Genomic DNA, 19,423 nt, shown 5'->3' on the forward strand with positions numbered 1-19,423 from the left:
GGTGTGCGGCGCTCCGAGCGGGGTCATCTGGCAGTCTCCGGCCACCTAAATTAGGACCCGGAGACTGCCAGATGACCCCGCACGGAGTGCCGCACACCGGAGCAGCAGTGACGCGACGCTCGGCGAGGTAAGTAAGATGACGCGCTGGCGCTGACTCGAGTATAAGCCGAGGGGGGCACTTTTCACCCAAAAAAATGGGCTGAAAATCTCGGCTTATACTCGAGTATATACGGTATGTATTATTCTACGCAAAAACAAGCAGTTAACCCTTGCAGTATGCGGGTAGCCTCGCTGCAAGGTTAATACATTTTTTTCCTTGAATTCTTTAAATGAAATACTATTTTACATATCTTTTAGTCTCCACTGATGTACAAGCTCCATCCTACCCATGATCTATCTCTATTAAATAATTTTTTTTAATGTGAAGAGTATTTTGGAGGAATATGATCTTTTTTTTGTAACCTGTATTGCGCTTTTTTTTTCCCCCCTCAGGTTTGGGAATGGTCACGCCTGTGAATGATCTCAGAGGATCTGACTCCATTGCTTATGAAAAGGGGGAAAAGCTGCTTCGCTGTAAACTAGCCGCGTTTTATCGATTAGCTGATCTGTTTGGATGGTCCCAGCTGATCTACAATCACATTACAGTGAGTATTAAGCTGCTAGATCCTGTTCTGAAAGAACATGGCATGGAAAGGGAGGTGCACATGTTCAGATCTGACAGATGAGGACATTCAATAATTTCTACAATAAGTAAGAAAAGAGCCCTCATGTGCCCTATTCTCCCATCTTTATCAAGCACTTGTATATATTGTGTGGGTTACTCCAGTCCATAACAGAAGTGAAAACCACCAGCACTGGACTTGTATGCGTAAAGCGTTGCTTTGATTAGCACATCATGTTACATGCGCCATCAAGGGTCCCTTTCTTATGGCGACATAGTGATCCCAGTTATAACATAACCTCACATATACCAATGGATGTATGACCAGTGGTATATGATCATTCTTTATTCATGTTTTAGTTTTTTAAATGCTCCTATATTTTTTTTTTTTCTTTCCTACTGCCAACCATGGAGGATGTCTGACCGTTATAAAAATAAATGATTACTTCCATTACCAACCCTTGCAGTGGGGCTACCCCTACACTGCAAGGATGAAGTGCTCGTTTTTGGTCTAACGTTATACTCACCCAAACCTCGCATCTGGACAGCTGTGACCGTGCTCCCTCAAGCTTGTCTCCTCCTCCACTGCAGCAGCGTTGGTATTTCCCTCCGAATCTTCACAACCTGCACACTCTATATAGAATGTGATGACTCGAGCATCCTTAGACCACTGCTGTGGAGGTGGAGAGAGGCTCCAGGAACTGGTCTAAGAGCCAGCCGGCTCCGAGGATCAGGTGAGTATACCCTATACTATACTATACCCCGAGTTCTGCTTTAACCCCTTCATGACTGAGGCCCTTTTTTCCATTTTTGCACCCATGTTATATTCCACATTTTAGGCCTGAAAATGACGTAAAACCCCCCAACATTATATATACTATTTTCATTGATACCATTCCACACAACAGAATTGCTCATGAAGGGACCATCTGCATTATTGGATGGAGAGGTCACATGACCATAGGTGGCATTCCAAATACATACTGAGCATCGTCATGTGCTTTTCATCCAAAACATGGTGCAGTAATTGGCAGAGTACCTCTGGGAAGCCCTTTATTGTCACTAGAATTGACAGGCAAGGCTACATTTATGGAATTGAGAATTTATTTGGAAACCAGAAAATTCTTTTAAAACCGCCAGGGGACATGAACTATTCCTTGGCAAAAAAATACATTTGGATACAGATTTTAGGCACATTGCTTACCTGGCTTTTAGAATTAATCCAACCCAGGTACGTCACAATATAACGCTTATAATCAATAAATGTCTTTGTAATCAGTTGTTACAACCAAGGTCCATAACTGTTCAGGTAAAATGGGTGAATCTGCCGGTCACACTGACACTCCTCCCAGTTCACCTTAGCATACCTTTTGGTCAGATACAGAGCTATAAAGAGTTGGTAAGAGTATGAAATGATCATAAAGGATCTAGAATTATTCTTTTACAACCTGGATTTCTGCCAGCGAAGCTTTAAAGGTCTTCATGAGGCTAAAGCAAGAGCGTCCCCATGACAGAACAACATGTGAGAACAAAGCCAGCAATATAAATGAAATGAAAACATTGCCTGCTGTGCACAAGCTCCATCACTCACATTCTTCTGTCAGAGGCAAGATCTTTCTAGGTCACTGCAAAGACATTTACAGTCTACATATCACAGACATAATGAATGATGCAACTGGAGTAATGGGTAGGAAGTTCTGTTCTTTGGCAATGCAGATTTAATTCCCATACCTGTGTACTTATTCTTGATATTTTTTGTTTATTTTACCTTGCTGAGAGAGTAAAAGCCGGGGCCATGAGTACAGACAGATCTCCATCCACTGCCATGAAACATTCACACTTGCTCTTTTTTCAGTATTCACATGGACTTGTGAGCAGGAAAATAAGTGAGATGTCGTCATCTTTTTACTGGGTTTATTCTCTCCTTTCTTACGGTCCATCACCTATATTACTGCGGCATTTTGTTAGCTCTGCAATCTGTTGCAGACCAAATGGAAACAGAACTTTTGTGACTGATATTATCTTCAAACTTGTTTAACGTATAGCTGAACTAAAGGCTTGTCTTAAGAATGATGTTCACTTGCTATGTCATGCACAAGGCTCAAAGTATACAAAAAAAACTTCTTTACCTTCCCTGACTGAGCCAGATCCTCCCTTGTGTCTCATATGCTCCCCCCTCCCAGACACTGCAGCTCACAGCGGGAGGGTTGCAGCAACAGACAGTGCTGTCAATCGAGAAAGCAGTGGGCGGGACTAGGTGTGATCAGGTGTTGCTTGACAAGTTACAGTGAAAATCCTGTAACATCTCAGCCCACTGTAGTGTAAGAGGTAGTAGTGTAACAGGCACAGCCTACATGAGAGTGGCAACTTTGCTCTGAATTCAGGAGCAGTGCAGCATTGTTGCCACCCCATCACAGGAAGCTGCATTAGGTGAACTTCATTGTATGCATCAATGGGTATTGTGGGACTAGTACTAAAACAACACTGGATGATGCATGATCTGTGCAGATACACGAATTAAGTGCTGCGGCACCTATCCTTTTTATTTTTTTCTGGGAGGCCATAGTTCTACTTTAAAGTGTTCAGCACAAAAATAACCATGGTTTTGTCTGTGTGGCCAGGGAAGGATCCTAAAAAAAAAAAAAGAGGACCACCAAACATCAAACAATGGCATGCATTAAAGTTTGACCACGCTATAGTATCTTATAATTGGCCATAGAGGCTTTCTTTTAATGTACATTACCATGTAAACTGTTCTGGATAATATATGCCAATAACGTATTTTGAGTAAGACCTGATCATACACATGTGAGTGAGTCCTTTGGGCAGTGCAATACATATGACCTTCTGTTCTGTGTTTGGTATAGGGCAGAGTGAGTTCAGAACAAGAACACTTCCTGATTGTTCCCTTTGGACTCCTGTACAGTGAAGTTTCGGCATCTAACCTGGTAAGTATCTTCTGTATGCATTGGTGTCATTTGTGCCGTGTTTTTGTAAAGGGCACGATGGGGAATTGTACTTTTTTTTTTTTTTTCTGGGGATGCACAGATCCCATTTTGTCCAGACCGACTACGAGTACCGATTTTTTAACTTTTCCTCAAGTACTCACCGATATCAATTACGATACCTTTTTCGTCGTGCCATGTGACCATTTTCCTAAAGCAATGCAGACTAAATATTTCAGGACAGTGGTGCCACTGACTCCAAGCTGTAGGGGGACTACAAATCCCAGCACTACATTATATATCAATGCAGAATAATACTGTCTGCTACAGAGGACTACAAATCTCTGCAGTCAGATAACATGGTACAGTGGCTGGGGATGAGGAGTAGGAATGCTCTGCAGTCAGATAACATAGTACAGTGGCTAGGATGAGGAGGAATGATCTGCTGTCGGATAACGGGGTACAGTGACTGGGATGAGGGGGAATGCTCTGCAGTTAGATAACATGTACTGTGGCTGGGATGAGTAATGCTCTCCAGTCGGATAACATGTACCATGGCGTAAATACAACAACACATGGCATGTTACACACTGTCACTATTTATTTTACAAACGTAAAGCCTTTTGCCTGTAGGTGAGCAGGAAAAGGATCTGCTTGGGGTGATGATCATATATTGTTTGAGAGGGCGCTATTCACATTGTGTTTATTATAGCTGATTAGTCTGGCTGAAGCAAACGTGCAAAACATTCCCGTCATTGAAGACCTCCTGTTCATGTGTGTATATATGTTTTTTGTGTTTTCAGGTTAAAATCAATCTTCAAGGTGAAATGATTGACCGCGGCAGTACTAACCTAGGAGTGAATAAAGCTGGTTTCACATTGCATTCTGCCATATATGCTGCACGACCTGACATAAAATGCATCGTCCATATCCACACCCCTGCTGGTGCTGCTGTGAGTATGGAAGGCTACTCGGGTATATTCCACAATTCGTTTTCTGAAATCAATCCAATAAGATTCTCTGGCTTTGGCTTCTTTTATGAAAATGCCAAAATAATCTATTATGCAAATTGGGAACAAGTACCAAGACATTGGTCACAAAGACTGTATTTAAATGCCTTAAATAAATAGAAATATTTGCAAAAAGTGACCATACAAACAGAAGAAAAGACTAAGCTTGTGATTGCGTGAAACACGTCAGAGGGGAGGGACACCAGTGATGTGGTACAAGTTTCACTAAACTATCCCAGCGGAATCCTTCTGTTTATATGGACTCATTGGAGCGAGGAAGTGCTGGCATGCACACATCTCATTCTTTCTTGTGGAGGAGCGGTGCTCCTTTTGTGTGTTCATTGCAAAAAGTGCCTTTATGTTTCCACTAAATACAAAGCCGCTTGATAACTGCTGTAAAACAATAAAAAGAAGAGTAGCCTGATGTTTACTACTAGTTTCATAAAGCATGCCCCCCCCCATTCTATTTTGCATTGCTTTATTTACATTATTACATCCACTAGCGGGGACTGTCACCTGTGTTCAGTGGTAGAAAGGGGGAAATGCTAGCAAATCTCTTGTTGGCTTATGTGGCGGAGAAGTCATTTGGGATGAAGTCATCTTGGATGGTTGGTTAAACATATGGGGTCAAAGTACTATTGATTTAGGATCGCATTAAAACTTTTAAAGTGAACTGGTCATTAGAAGAAGAAAAAAAAGTATTGACTGGCATTAATAGGTGATAGCATGCAGCACATACCAAGGTCACATTATATAGCTATTGGGAGATTATGCATCCTCTCCCCCAATGCAGCGATCATGCCGGTCAATAGTTAGGTCAAAAAGTGAGGCACGTGTCTTTCTTTAATCCAGTTTTACTAGTTTGTGCTATGCGCTCTAGTGATGTTTGTCTTGTTTTTGAATAGTTACATTTCCCATACCTTTTATATCTTCTAGGTGTCTGCCATGAAATGTGGCTTGTTGCCGCTGTCTCCAGAATCCTTGTGTCTAGGGGAGGTGACATATCATGACTATCATGGCATACTAGTTGATGAAGAGGAGAAAGTATTAATTCAAAAGAACTTGGGTCCTAGAAGCAAAGTGAGTGCTTGCTTCATGTCACTTTATTCATTTTCTTCCTCCCTTGTGTACGTTTTAATAAAATGTGAGCCGATGGTTTGTTCCAGGTACTAATTCTCCGAAACCATGGACTGGTAACTATGGGAGAGACAGTGGAAGAAGCTTTCTATTATATACACAATCTTGTGTCTGCCTGTGAAATTCAGGTAAGTAAATATTCGGGGGGCGGGGTCGTGGTGACTGGACTTGGATTAACTTTATTACCTCTCAAAAACCTAGTAGTGTTAATGTAGATATGATTGGCAGGTCTGACCTTGATACCAATCACAGGATCTATTATTTTCACATTTAGATATTGTCCTAAACCTTAGTTCCGCTTTTGGCGCTACCTGTAATGTTCGTTTTTTGGGGGTTTTTTTGGCAGAAATTAAGATGCTTGAAACGCAGCTCTGCCTTTTTACACCAAAAGAAATTCAAGTATTTTGGCCAGATTGTAAGATGACCATGTTTATGGCATGCAGCAGACACCCCCAACTGATCGATGTCTGGGAACCTTCAATAACCTGTGTTGGGTTTTTGGCCAACCCCATTTACATAAGCTGGGATTAGGCCAGCACTGGGGGGTGTCTGGCTGTCCTCGCTCTCCACTGTAGATATTAATCACAGTCAAGCGCTCATAGCTTGCATGTTAAGATGAACAGTCTAATATCTAAGGCTTGTTTTAAGAAGAAGAATGAAGACATGTCATAAATTTGACCACCGAGTTAGAAAACATAGCCTGGAATTTTCTCAAAACAAGTTTAAAGTTAACCAAAAAATAACTAACGCTTTTATAAATCATCCCAGGAAATAGCAGAAAATAAAGCACCAAATATTGTAATATATGTACTTATCTGCATTTCTAGGAAAACACATAACTTTGGGCTGGCAGGTAGGCATCCTGGCAACCTTAGTTTTACAGCATACATTACGTTTTTATTTTTGCTATAGCGGGCCCCCCACCAAAAATCTTTAGTGACACGGAACTCAGGAGTTAAATCTTATTTGTTTATCACTCAGCTGTAGATCCCCAGGTCTCTGAATTGGTGCTGACGCTGTCCTTCCTTCTGGAGGGTGGCTACTTTTCTTCCCCATGGTCCCTGTGTGTGTTGTAAAGTAGTCACCGCTCCAAGATCACTCCTGTGATGGTTTACAATCTCATGTTTAGTTTAATCATTTGTAGTGAATCACAGGAGTAAGCTTTGAGCGGTGGCTACTTTACAACACACACAGAGACCATGGGGAACAAAAGTAGCCACCCTCCAGAAGGAAGGACAGTGTCAGCACCAATTCAGAGACCTGAGCAACTACAGCCGAGTGATACACAAATAGGATACCTGTTTGTTAAATAAATCTCAAAAAATGCATTCAAGCACCCTGAGTTTAGTGTCACTTTTAATTTCAGGATCTCTGTTTTTGTGCTACACGACTTTTTATTTACCCAAATAAACCGCACTAATGGTACCTATATCAATGTATCTAGCAGCTCTGTGCACAGTTTAATGAAACACAGCGCTCTAAACCCTCCCCTCACCTTTCCCCGACATACCAAAACCTAATGATTGACATGCTAAAATGTGCATTGTTTGGTTATATTTGGTTGTTTTTAGCATGCTATCACTGCATTTTGGGATGTCAGATAAAGGTGAGGAAAGGGTTTGTTTTGTAGAATTCACCTGTTTCTTTTACCCTGCTGTTATTATAGCTGTAGATGTCCTCTGTGTAGAGTTCAGCACCTCCTCCTATATCTGTTGCAGTGGTGCTCACCTAAAAGATGAGTGACTTGCAGTGGGGGGCAATGTCTAAAGTCATCCTGCTTTCTTGGTCACTTCACTGCCCCTAGCCTTTTTTTTTTTTAATGTAAACATAAATGGAAGTATTAAAGCGTTCCTCAAAGCCACCAGTCAGTTTTACACCTTCCTTTGACATTTCAATCAGATTAGTGATGCAGGAAGCAGAATAAGCTACACTGCACAGGCTTCAGCAAGTGCTACCGATCTTGTAGGAAGCTGTGTGCTGGGGATTAAATTGAACTCTGATTAGTGTACACTGATCGTGTGACTTTACCACAGTTGCTGTGTTAACTGGATAGTATTAGTAGAGCTCAATGTATGCTTTCTCTTGTTGCCTATAAATGCACTTTAGATTTGAAATGCAGATAAAACGTTTTTTGCAGAACGTTTTTTGCAGCATGGAAATGAACATCAAGCAGATATTCCATTCTTTTCTATGTGGCCGATTCACGCCTTTTGACCTACAGTTTAATGTAAAACACAAAAGCGAACTCTGTTTACACATATATGTGTGCCTTATTATGCACGCTGTATGCAAATGAAACAGTGTAAATATAGTAATGGTTATAAACCTACTCTGACTTACTGTGCATGCTCCGCGGTATATTGTTATGGCAGCTAATTCAATCTCTTTATGCCTCAAGGTACGCACCTTGGCCAGTGCAGGAGGTCCAGACAACTTAGTACTACTAGACCCCGGAAAATACAAGAAATCACGAGCACCTGAGTCACCATCTGGAGAAGGAGTGACGCACCCAAAGTGGCTTATTGGGGAGCAGGAGTTTGAAGCCCTCATGAGAATGCTGGACAACCTGGTAGGTTAACGTTGCAGTGATTGTGAATCATTTGTCCACGGTTCTACATGCCTTTTACCATGCCTTAGAAGTCTGATAAATCTTAGCTGGCGCAGTACAGATTGTAGAATGAAGCTTAGAACCACATTGAGACTAGAAATCAAATAACCACATCACTACGGTAAGTGGAAAACTGAGAGGAAGAAGTTGTAGACTAAAGTCATCGGCTTAGACCTGCTGAACTGCAGTACATGAGAGCTTAACTGCGTTCCCAGGTTTTACTTGGCTTTTCTCAGATTTTCCAAAAAAACTAAAATTTGCCAAATTATATATTTTTGTTATGATGCTTTTCTGTACCTAATATATTGCAGGATACTAGATTAAAGTGGAGCATGCCAAAAAAATTGTAGGAGGTTAGGGAGATGCTTATTGCCCCTTTTACAAATAAAGGGAATTTACAGGAGTATATAAAGGAGTATACATGTTTTTTAGATACATAAAATTTGAATGAGAACATGCAAATAGACTCATCAAAGTGTGCCAAGTTTTAAGAAGCCTTTTTTCTATGCACCTTATAGTTTGTAATGATATATGTACATGGTGCAGACATATTTGCAAGCATGCGAGTTGCATTAAAATTGGCTTTTAAGTGTGTAAAGCTTTGAGAAGATCGCGGGATGGTTGGAACCCCTGTCAAATTTTACGGCTGTTTACACTAGGAACATATACCCTCCCTGTTGGTGCGTTTGCCCATTGTCATCGTGACAGAGTGGTTGGAAATCCCCAAATATACAGTTTTTACCAGGCAGGAATATTGCGCGCGGGGGGGGTGCTTTTACTTTTAGCCCTCGTTCACTCCTGAACGTTTTGTAGCGCGTTCTATGCTCGACGAACGCTCTACAAAGCACTCAAAAATATAAATCCCATTGTATTCAATGGTCTCGTTCCCACCTTGGCGTATTTCCGCCCGTCCCTAACGCGCTACAAAACGGCCCATGCCTGAAAAGGTACAGGTACTACTTTGGGCCGTTTTGTTGCGCGTTTCCATTGGGATACAGCATATGCAATACGTCTGGGTGTGAACGAGACCTTAAAATTCCGAAATTTGTGCTAGGAGGATCTGTTAGGGTAACGGCTAAGAGGTGGTCAACCGCGCTTTGAAGCGATTTTCTCTTCCTTCCTATTAGGTCTGTGGTCTAGTGAGGGGAAGTCTCTTGAATGGGACACAAATGGAGCAAAACTGAAAGGGGTTTTAAACCATCCCTATTCTATCCAAAATGGGAAACACGTTTTGACTTTACATATGCTTCAAAGGTTTTTTTACATTTTGGTGCTTCTAAGGCCCGGTTCACACCTGGGCGTTTTGTAGCACGTTCCTACGCTCTGCAAACCGCTCAAACACCGAAATCCCATTATTTCCTATGGGTATGGTTCACACCTGGGCGTATTACATCATTATTATGAACGCGCTACAAAACGCCCTACGCCCAAAGAAGTACAGGAGCTTCTTTGTCGCGTGTATCCATTGGGACACAGCCAGGTAGCCCTCGGAAGCGCATGTTTGTCGCACGTTTTTTTTACCACGAAGCGCGCGACAAACACATATTCGATACGCCTAGGTGTGAACCCAGCCTAAAACAGGGAAACGCACTTCTTGCATAGCTATACACAGTAGTATACAAATGAAATTCTAGAAGTTTGCCTCTGATTTTCTATTTTTCCTTCCCTATTCATAGGGCTATAGAACTGGCTACCCTTACCGATGTCCTGCACTGCGAGACAAGGCCAAAAAGTACAGTGATGTAGAGATCCCTGCCAGCGTCACTGGCTACTCCTTTGGCAGTGACGGTGACTCAGGCACCTGTTCCCCTCTCAGACACAGTTTTCAGAAACAGCAGCGGGAGAAGACAAAATGGCTGAACTCTGGTAGAGCCGATGATGCCTCAGATGATGGGCAGAACGGAGGCAGCCCCAAGTCGAAGACTAAGGTGTGGACGAACATTACACACGATCACGTGAAACCCTTGCTGCAGTCTCTCTCGTCCGGTGTCTGCGTGCCAAGCTGTATAACCAACTGCTTGGTCTGTGCCTACCTTACTGTTCATAGTTGATATAAAGCGACTTGAGGTGGCTGGCACTTGGAAGCTTTGGGAATACTACCAAGTGCCCTCCTCGGTCTGCTGGGCCTCCATGGCTTGTTTCTTCCCTTGAAATTGAGAATCTGTAGATCAAACCTGGTACTTTTCTTGAAACTGCTTAAGATAACATCTGCTGCTTTCTTTTTCTCTTTCCTTCTCTTTATAGAGTGATACAATACTAACTTGATTTTAGTCAGTTGACGAGAATAAAAGCACGTACTGCAGTAATTAACCTCTTAAGCAGTTTACTAATCTTGCTTTCCTAACAGTCTTCCTTTATCATCCTCCTCCTCCTCTGCAATGTGTGGACGAGTACTTTTCCCAAAGCTTTCAAGCCCTTTTTGCCAGCCTCCTACTGCATGAATTGTTGCATGCCAGTAGATGGCCATATCTCTGATTAATGGTATAAGCTGGGTGCGGCATAACTAAAGTGTAGCCCAGGCCCTCAGCCGGCACTTACCGATAGATACTGCCGTAAGAAAACCTGTCTTACAATTCTTTACTGTCTGCCTGTCTGTCCAGTGTCATCTAAACAGCAATGCTGAAACTGTACATAATATTGTCAATAATCCTGGGCCGTTGAAGTTAAAGTAGTACTATGTAGGTGATGTTTCTTGAATTGCAGTTATAAGATCATAGCTTGCTCATTGCTTGTGTGTTTTATGTATTTGTCAGACTTAAGGCTTTGTTTAGCTTCCTTGTTATCTGAAACCCTTCACGTCACGGTGAAATGTGATCAGTTTGCCCTATGCTTCCGCTTTAGCTTTGCACTTATAATTTCAGGTTGATTTTGCTTATGAAAGGGGCAGTCCACCCAAAAATCAAGAACCAAGGATTTTCCACTACAGTCCTGAGAAAGTTAAAGCAGTAAATGCATCTACAGAATCTTCCACATACTCAAGTATCCGTGTAGGGGGGACTGATCCTTTAGCACAAAACCCTTTTCTATAGTGATTACTTGTAAAATAGCAAAAGGTTTACTGTTACAGTTTTGACAAATGTATTTAACTTAAAGGGTTTGTCCACCCAAGTTGATCTTGTTTGAATCTCTTAAATGGCCCTGGGATTCCAGTACTGAGGAAATCTGTCATGGCGCTGTACACTGAGGTGTCTGATTTTGTTTGGTGTGGTTTTTTTTTGTTTTTTTTTTAAATGCTTTTCCTCCTCAAGTTTGTTATACTAGCTTCAGCGTGATACAGCTCTGCAGGGAGACTTTTGCATGTTTTGTCGGGATGCGTCTGCTCTGCTGGCCTTAACTTATACAAAGCATTTAATTTAATGTGAACCTTTACATTTCTTTTGCTCTCCCATCTAATAGTACCGCTGCATAGTGGCTGTTGTAAGTTCTCTATCAATATCTACATAGCAGCTAGGAAAACTCAGAGTGAAAATTTAGATTTTCAAAGGTGATGTTTGGTTCTGTTTGGATACAGTGACCGTGTCCCTTTTTATTTGTGATTGGCTTGAAATACTAATTGTTTGGGGGTGGGGGGAATTAGTGAATGGGCGAAGAGGTAATTCCCCATTCATTTTACTGTGTGTCGCCTATTTCTCCATGAGACACGTGCAATCTGCTGTGGGCAGCGCTGTACTAAACTATGACGGCTGCCACTGCACACAGGTATTCACAACTGCTACCTGGGGATTGCTAAAAAGATGTGACATGAGAGAGGAAGCCATAAAGCTCTTACAACAGCCTTGGTGCACAGGTATGGTGAGAGGGGATAACCAGAGGGAATGACATGGGTCATTTTAAGGAAGCAGTGACATATGTGAACCTCTGTGTGCAGTTGGACATGCGCAGTCCAGAAAATAGAGCAGTTTGTGTGTTTTGTAGTCTTTCCAGTCCTTTGTGAAAACGTGTCCTGAGTAACATTTCTCTGCAGAGGTCTTGGCATACCAGTCACCAAGTAACATCAGATTTCAAACTGTGCGTCTTTATTTATTGGTCTGTTTGTTTGTTTACCCTTTTTATACAATCGTAACGTAAGATCCAGTAATAATTTTGTGAAGATCACAAGTGAGTATAAACTAACTGCTTATTCATCATGTCTTTCCTTTTGGATCCAGAACTGCAAAGTTTTCCTTTTCTACTTTCTCCCTTTTGCAGATATTTTTTTATTTTTCTTGTTATTAGGAATAGTTTTGGCTACAGGGCAATACTCCCCAATCGTTTTGAAGTATCTAATACCCCTAGATTTTCCAGATGTGTAACTGTAAGATTCTGGTCATTTGTCACATGGTGTGTCACAGGCAGGTCTGTCTCTGCTGACGACCACCACCGCCATCCCACTGTTGTTGGCCGCTGACGCCCTCTCATTGCATAGTGGAAGGGCCTCACCTCGCCTCAAGATGACAGGGCCACAATGATGGTGTGCTCCTGGGTACAAAGCTCCCCAGGCTCACAGAAGAGGATTTATAGCTTAGGAAAAGAATTTGCACTTGGCTTAGAGTGTCTCCAATTACTGTTGGTTAATAAAATTTGGAATCCTTGCAATGTTTGTTTTGATGTGGCAGCCCGTCCAGAAGCTTTTTTGGTTTGATTTTGGATAGATTGGGGAGTGGTTAGAACCTCTCTTTGGCGTTTTCTTTACCTTTTTGTTAGAACCTCTATCAGATATTTATTGTGGTTTTTGTCTCCTCTTGGCTCAACAAGAAGTAAGAGGTAGTCTCCCAAACACATAGGCTGCAACAAAAACCCGAGAGTTCTAACCCTTCAGTACTATACCCAAAACTGAAAAATACGTTTTGCCTGGGATTCCTCTTTAAAGTGCACCTGTGTCCAGACTATTTGACATCAAACTAATTACATATTCTTAATACATAGTAAAAGAGTGTTTAAAACAAGGCATCAGTCGCCTCCCTAGCTGCTTTTAATGTGAAGTTATTTATTCTCAAAGATCACAACAATCATTTTCAGTTGGTTCCGAACAGTCTAGAAACACCAGCTGTGAGATTACGTTAGAGGCCTGCCAAGATTCTGTTCTCATAGAAAAACACCAAGCCTCTGTTGTGAACTTCGAATGTTAATTTCTCCACAACGTCTATAGATACAGAGGTGTATGAGGGCTTGTTTTAAAGTGTTTCTTCAGAATATGTAAATACGTCAGTGTGCATGATCTGAAGGGAAAGGGCACAGAAGTGTGATCACATGGTTACTGATCAGATTAAATCCATGAGTAGAAAAGCGCTTTGTCTTTTTTTTTTTCTCAAATAAATTGCAAGCTTTTAGAGCAGGGGTAACGTTGGCTCTCCAGCTGTGGTGAAACTACATATGCATCTGCCTGTGGCTGTCGTCTTGCAATGCCTAATAGGATTTGTAGTTTCACCACAGCTGGAGGACTGAAGTTTGACCACCCCTGTTCTAGGGGTAGGGGAAATCTAGGATTCTTAGCATGCAAAACGGGACATCATGTGCAGGGCTAGCATAGACAGGCTTATGAGGTCCGGTAAAGGAAACCTGTAACGAGGAAGTTTGGAGACTACCGTTGCTGATCCCCTTATTGAAAATACAATTTCCCTTCTCTGGTTGTCAGGCTGATCCCATTGACTTCTTCAGTTGTTCTTGAATAAGTTATCAGTCCTAATTGTGGGCAGCAGATAGGTTAGTTTCCCTCAGGACCTTACAGCCTGATACTGGGCTAACATTTCTTCCATGACAGAAGGAGTACACAAGTCATTTGAAGTTCACACACATACTTGGGAGATAAGGCTTTGCTGATATAACAGCTTCAGGGTGGAGATTCAGATTCCTACAGATGCCCACTCCTTGTTTTCTTTCCTACTTTGCTTTTGTTTGGCAAACTCATCTCAAATGCCTGTGTACACTAACTCTGAATCTATTAGCAGCTGAAGGATACAAATGGGAAATGCAATTGGGGCTTGTGTACACAATCATATAAAATTTACTTGCGATTTAACATACATTCACATACATTTTTGTGAAGCAATAAAATCAAAGTGCAGACTGATCTTTGATCGCAAGTACCTGTGTACTCTAGTCTTTATACTGGTGAAAATGCTAGTGCATGTATTTGGCATTTCTCAATAAAAACTCATATAATGGTGAGGTTACATTTTAGAACAGACCTGTACTTGTATTAAACTTGATCATGTTCCACTGGGTGTGTATTCGCAGGCACTTGCAGTTATCTGCATTGGTTTGTCTTTCTGTTTGAGTTTTGTTGTAGCTCTGAATCCGCGGTGCTCAAAAGCCTGGCCCTGCCCATTCTGTGCCTCTCCCTCTGCCATTGATGCTTCCCTTTAAATTGAGAGACATCAGTGTGTAAGGGCCAAATGACAGCAGGCGCTGATTGCAGTTTGCATTGCAGAACAAAGTGCCTGAGATTTGGGGCTTCCAGGATGCTCAAAAAGAATCGGACTTGCAGGTCCCCAGAGGTGTTTACTGTTGCATTCTAGTGTTACTTTATCAAGTTTAAAGTGACCCTAATCTCAGGAGTTAAACCTTTTAAAATGCATTCAACTACCCTAACTATTACCAAAAATGTATCTTATTTGTGTATCACTCGTCTGTAGATCCTCAAATCATCTCTGAATTGTTGCTGACGCTGTCCTTCCTTCTGGGGGGTGGCTACTTCTGTTCCCCATGGTCCCTGTGTGTGTTGTAAAGTAGTCACTGCTCCAAGCTCCCTCACATGATGGACTACAATCCTAATGTTTGTTTTACTCATTTTGTATTGAGATTGTAGTCCATCACAGGAGCGAGCTTGGAGTGGTGGTTACTTTACAACACACACATGGACCATGGGGAACAAAAGTAGCCCCCCTCCAGAAAGAAGGACGGTGTCAGCACCAATTCAGAGATGATTGGAGGATCTACAGCCCAGTGATACACAAATAAGATCCAGTATTGTTAATAGTTAAGATACTGGAATGCATTTCTAGGATTTAGCTCCTGAGTTTAGTGTCTTTAATAGGAGTACACATTTGTTAGGTGCAACAAACTCTGCTGCCCACATAATTTATTCCCAGTTATTATGTACCACCTGTGACTGTCAGAATTTTAATTTTACTTTGATCAGTAGAAATGGTAGTTATAAGTAAGGACTTTGCTGCCCCCGAATGATTATGGGCCATGTTTAAAATAGGATTGTTCATAGCTATGCCACAAGAGTACAATAGTAGTCCTTGAAGTCCCATGGGATAGCTATACTTACACCAGGATTGGATTTCTGTCTCTGGGAATTTAAAATGCATCGATAATAATAAAAAGAAGTTACTCTTTTAGCACAGATAAAAAAAATTGATGGAATAACATCATTAGCACTGTAAAATCTATTGGCAGACTATAGTTGCCTTGTATACAGAGATTAGCCATTGTATTCCACATTTGTGAGATACAAGTCTAGCCCTACCCAAGAGGTTGACTGTAGAATTCTGAGCGTCTGCCTTAAACCATCAGCTAAGGTTGGAATTGGAGTGATAGAGATTTCACTGATCATTCTGTTTTCCATTGACTGCTGCTGCTTTTTATTTTAGATTTTTTTTCTTTTTCCTCCCCGAACTCCCATTCCCTCCATCTGCTTTTATTTATTTCTTTAGGTGCCAACGCAAATCCTTTGACAATATTTCAGTTGCTCTAATTTGGCTGGTTTTTGTTTTTTTTTTCCTGTGAAAGATGAAGTATCCCATGCTGTTTTTTGTTTTTTTTTGTAGCTTCTTTGTTTCTTTTCTATACAAACTTTGGTGATGCCCACTCGCTAAACACAATCATGGTACAGGACCCTTTTTGACTCATAGAGGTCCTGTGAGATAATGAATTTCAGTATCTCCAGGGACCATCCATGCAAAAAGGGTCAGAATCTGGTGAGTGACTTTGTATTGTGTTCTGCAGCCTGATCATTTTTATGCTTCTCATTTTTGTCTTCTTTTCCTAATCAGGGGAACGAATCAATGAAATGCTTACAACTGGTTTGATTAACGCTAGAACATAAGCGACCTATAACATGGCTTGAAGGACACTTGACATACTGTAGGTGTTAAACAGGCATTTTCATACTTCTGTATGAACAGTCCTATTACTCTTTTATTCTACAGAAGACCTCAGTAATGCTGTAAAACAATAAACACAAGACCACCCTGGTGTGTGCTTCATTGGATTAGATCTCCAACTCGGATGCAAAGACCATTAAAGCATGAATATACTGATTTGCTATGAAGATTCTCTTCACTTCATTAAATAGGGGCTCAAGTAATATGACCATGCCAGAAAGTGAGATCTTTCTACAGTAAATTGAAATAGCCTGCCACTTCAATCTTGGAATTAAACCCCTATGGTTGTTACTATATATAAAAAAAAGTATATTTTACTATAATAGCCTAACCCACCTAGTAACAAATATGTCGTATTTTACAGACTTCATGTACCTGACAGCCCACACTGTGTTGCAGAATTTATGTCCTTGGTGGCACTTCTCTTCCCTATGGCATGCATGTCCTGGCATCTCCTCCTGAGAATAAGAGGTGTCTGCAGACACTCTGGGGGAGATTTCACAAACCTGGAGCAGCTGCGCATGGCAGCCAATCAGCTTCTCTCTTCAGCATGTTCAGTTAAGATTTAAAAATGAAAGGAAAAAGCTGATTTGTTGTCATGCACAGCTGCTCCAGTTTTGATACATTGCTCTCTCTGTATCCACAGATGGCCCATATTTTTGGGGAAATGGCAACACATGTGCCTGTCAAGATTTCCTTAGTAAAGGATGGACACTTGTTTGCCTGATGAAGGGAATCCTGTGAGACCCCAAAACGTTGTATAGAGTGTTCTACTTGCATATTTTTGGGGAAATGCCAACATCAGTGCCTGTTCATGAGGGACGTAAACAATGACACGGCTCTTGGCAGCCCACACTAGTTGCACGTAGCCCTCTGAATTCTGTTAAATATTGCATCTTTGTGATGTGGCCCTGTTTTGGTAAAGGGCATCTTCAAGTAGACAACTACTACTAGGTCCAAAAGCTTGAAACCCATCCAGTTCAGGAAAAATATTCATATTGTATGATGATGTTTTTCCTCAGTAGCTGGAATATTTCCTACTAAAATCTGCTAGTAAAGTGAAGGATTGGCCCGGGCTGGGTTTGTCACAGGGACCCACCCAGTGCCCTGGGACCAGAACGTGAGCACTCACCCAGCACTGACAGCTTTCCAGTATAAATAACCGTTCAGTCTGTTTCCTGTTTTGACAGTTCACTGGCTGTGCAAGTTTCCAGTTGCAGCATATTTATTGGTTCATTTCCCTGGTAAACTTGTGAAATGCATGACTATACTGTATAAATGTGTCGGCACTGTGGAAATTCTAACCTGACCGTGTAATTGCTCTTCATCTTGCAGTGGACTAAAGAGGATGGGCTGAGAACTGCCACCTCTACTGTCCCTAATCTGTTTGTCCCAATGAACACAAATCCCAAGGAAGTGCAAGAGATGAGGAACAAGGTATACTTTACACAGCCATTGTATAATGCATTACTTATGTAATCATTTTATATGTTAAAATATATATTTCTCCAGCTGCAAAATGAGCCATCGCATGCTTCCTTGTGGAGTACCTGCATTCAGGGTTAAAGATTCATTACAGACAAATGGTTAAAGCGTATCTAAACCTAAAAGCAAACATTTAATATGTTGCAGCTTACCAATCCGTACACGTGGCTGCATTTGTTTTCTCTTTTTAGGCTTTTTTACTTTATTTTCACCTGGTGGTCTAGTCAACTTTCTTTAATAAGCCAAGCTGTCCAGCTAAAAAAGCAGGTAGAGCGTTGAGGCAAACCATTAAACACTGACAAGGATGCATTCAATGGCCGGCTTTTATTTAAAGCCTTTATCCCAAAAGGAAGATAAACTGTTGCTGTAAATGCCTAATGAGTGTTAACTGCAATTTGGCTTTAATTTGCTTGCCAAGTTGATCTAAATCTGCTTGTACATCTAACACTGCACTCCTAGGCCCGGAAGTGTGTCACTGACTTGATCATGAGGTGAAAGTAAGCCCTCATTCACACGAGAAACGGGCGGACCGTACAGATCCGTGCTACGTGCATGGCTGTATCGGGCCGCTCCCGAGAAGGACAGGTTCTGTGTGTGATTATACGCAGCAGCCTGTCCTTCTCTATGGGAGTACGCCGCCCTACGGTCCAGCGAACTGCACGTCCATACAGGTGCGGTTGTCCCTGCTCGGACGCAGAAGGATCCAGCCTGTCAGCGTACGAGTACAGACACCCGCATGGACGTGCAGTTCAGGTGACCGTAGGAGGGCATAAGGCCATGTACTCCCATAGAGAAGGACAGGCTGCTGTGTATAATCACACGCAGCACCTGCCCTTCCCGGGAGCGGCCCCATACGGTCGTGCACGGAGCCGCCCGTTTCTCGTGTGAATGAGGCTTACTTTCACCTCATGATCAAGCCAGTGACACACTTCCGGGCCTAGGAGGGCAGTGTTAGATGTACAAGCAGATTTAGATGAACTTGGCAAACAAATTAAAGTCGTGCACGCAGCAGGATCCGTACGGGCCGGCCGTTACCCGTGTGAATGAGGCCTAACAAAAAACTAACACTCCTACCACCTTTTTAAGGAGGGTAACCTGCCTTGTATTACATTTTTAGTTTTTGGGTTTCAAAAAGCTTTTAATGCTTACTGAATTTGAAACACCTACCCATTAAAGGATTGTTAGAAACATACTTGTGATCCCCCACCACTGCTATGCATACGGAGGTTTACAACACATTTTAAACCCTGATGGCTACCGCTGCTGCTTGCATAATGTTCGGACTACTAGTAAGCATTACTGCGTTTGCGGTACCTGATCTCTGCCCCTTTGCCCATTTTCCTCCCCTACCCACATATTAGTATGCTCCTGGTAAATCTGATTCCAGCTTTTCAGCTCATGTGATCGTTCATTACCTATGAAGGAATGTGTTTAATGGGACTAAAGGCTTTTTTTTTTTTTTTTTTTTTTTTTTACCGGGGGTTTCC

The 19,423-nt window shown here is 41.9% G+C and overlaps 1 protein-coding gene across 3 annotated transcripts in view; it reads left to right on the forward strand.

Annotated features, from left to right (window-relative positions):
• ADD1 (adducin 1) overlaps positions 1-19,423 on the forward strand; it is an 80,275-nt gene that overhangs the window by 44,604 nt on the left and 16,248 nt on the right. For 2 of the 3 annotated variants that reach the window (XM_018554980.1, XM_018554981.1), the window contains exons 4-11: positions 493-644; positions 3,529-3,609; positions 4,410-4,559; positions 5,553-5,696; positions 5,783-5,881; positions 8,152-8,322; positions 10,038-10,289; positions 17,787-17,888. In XM_018554980.1, the coding sequence (XP_018410482.1) occupies positions 493-644; positions 3,529-3,609; positions 4,410-4,559; positions 5,553-5,696; positions 5,783-5,881; positions 8,152-8,322; positions 10,038-10,289; positions 17,787-17,888 (1,151 nt within the window). Of the gene's footprint in view, positions 1-492; positions 645-3,528; positions 3,610-4,409; positions 4,560-5,552; positions 5,697-5,782; positions 5,882-8,151; positions 8,323-10,037; positions 10,383-17,786; positions 17,889-19,423 lie in introns of all 3 variants that reach the window. The other variant, XM_018554979.1, reaches the window with a different exon arrangement.

This window comes from Nanorana parkeri, unplaced genomic scaffold (assembly GCF_000935625.1).
Source record: "Nanorana parkeri isolate BGI_ZX_2015 unplaced genomic scaffold, ASM93562v1 scaffold180, whole genome shotgun sequence".
NCBI lineage: Eukaryota > Metazoa > Chordata > Amphibia > Anura > Dicroglossidae > Nanorana > Nanorana parkeri.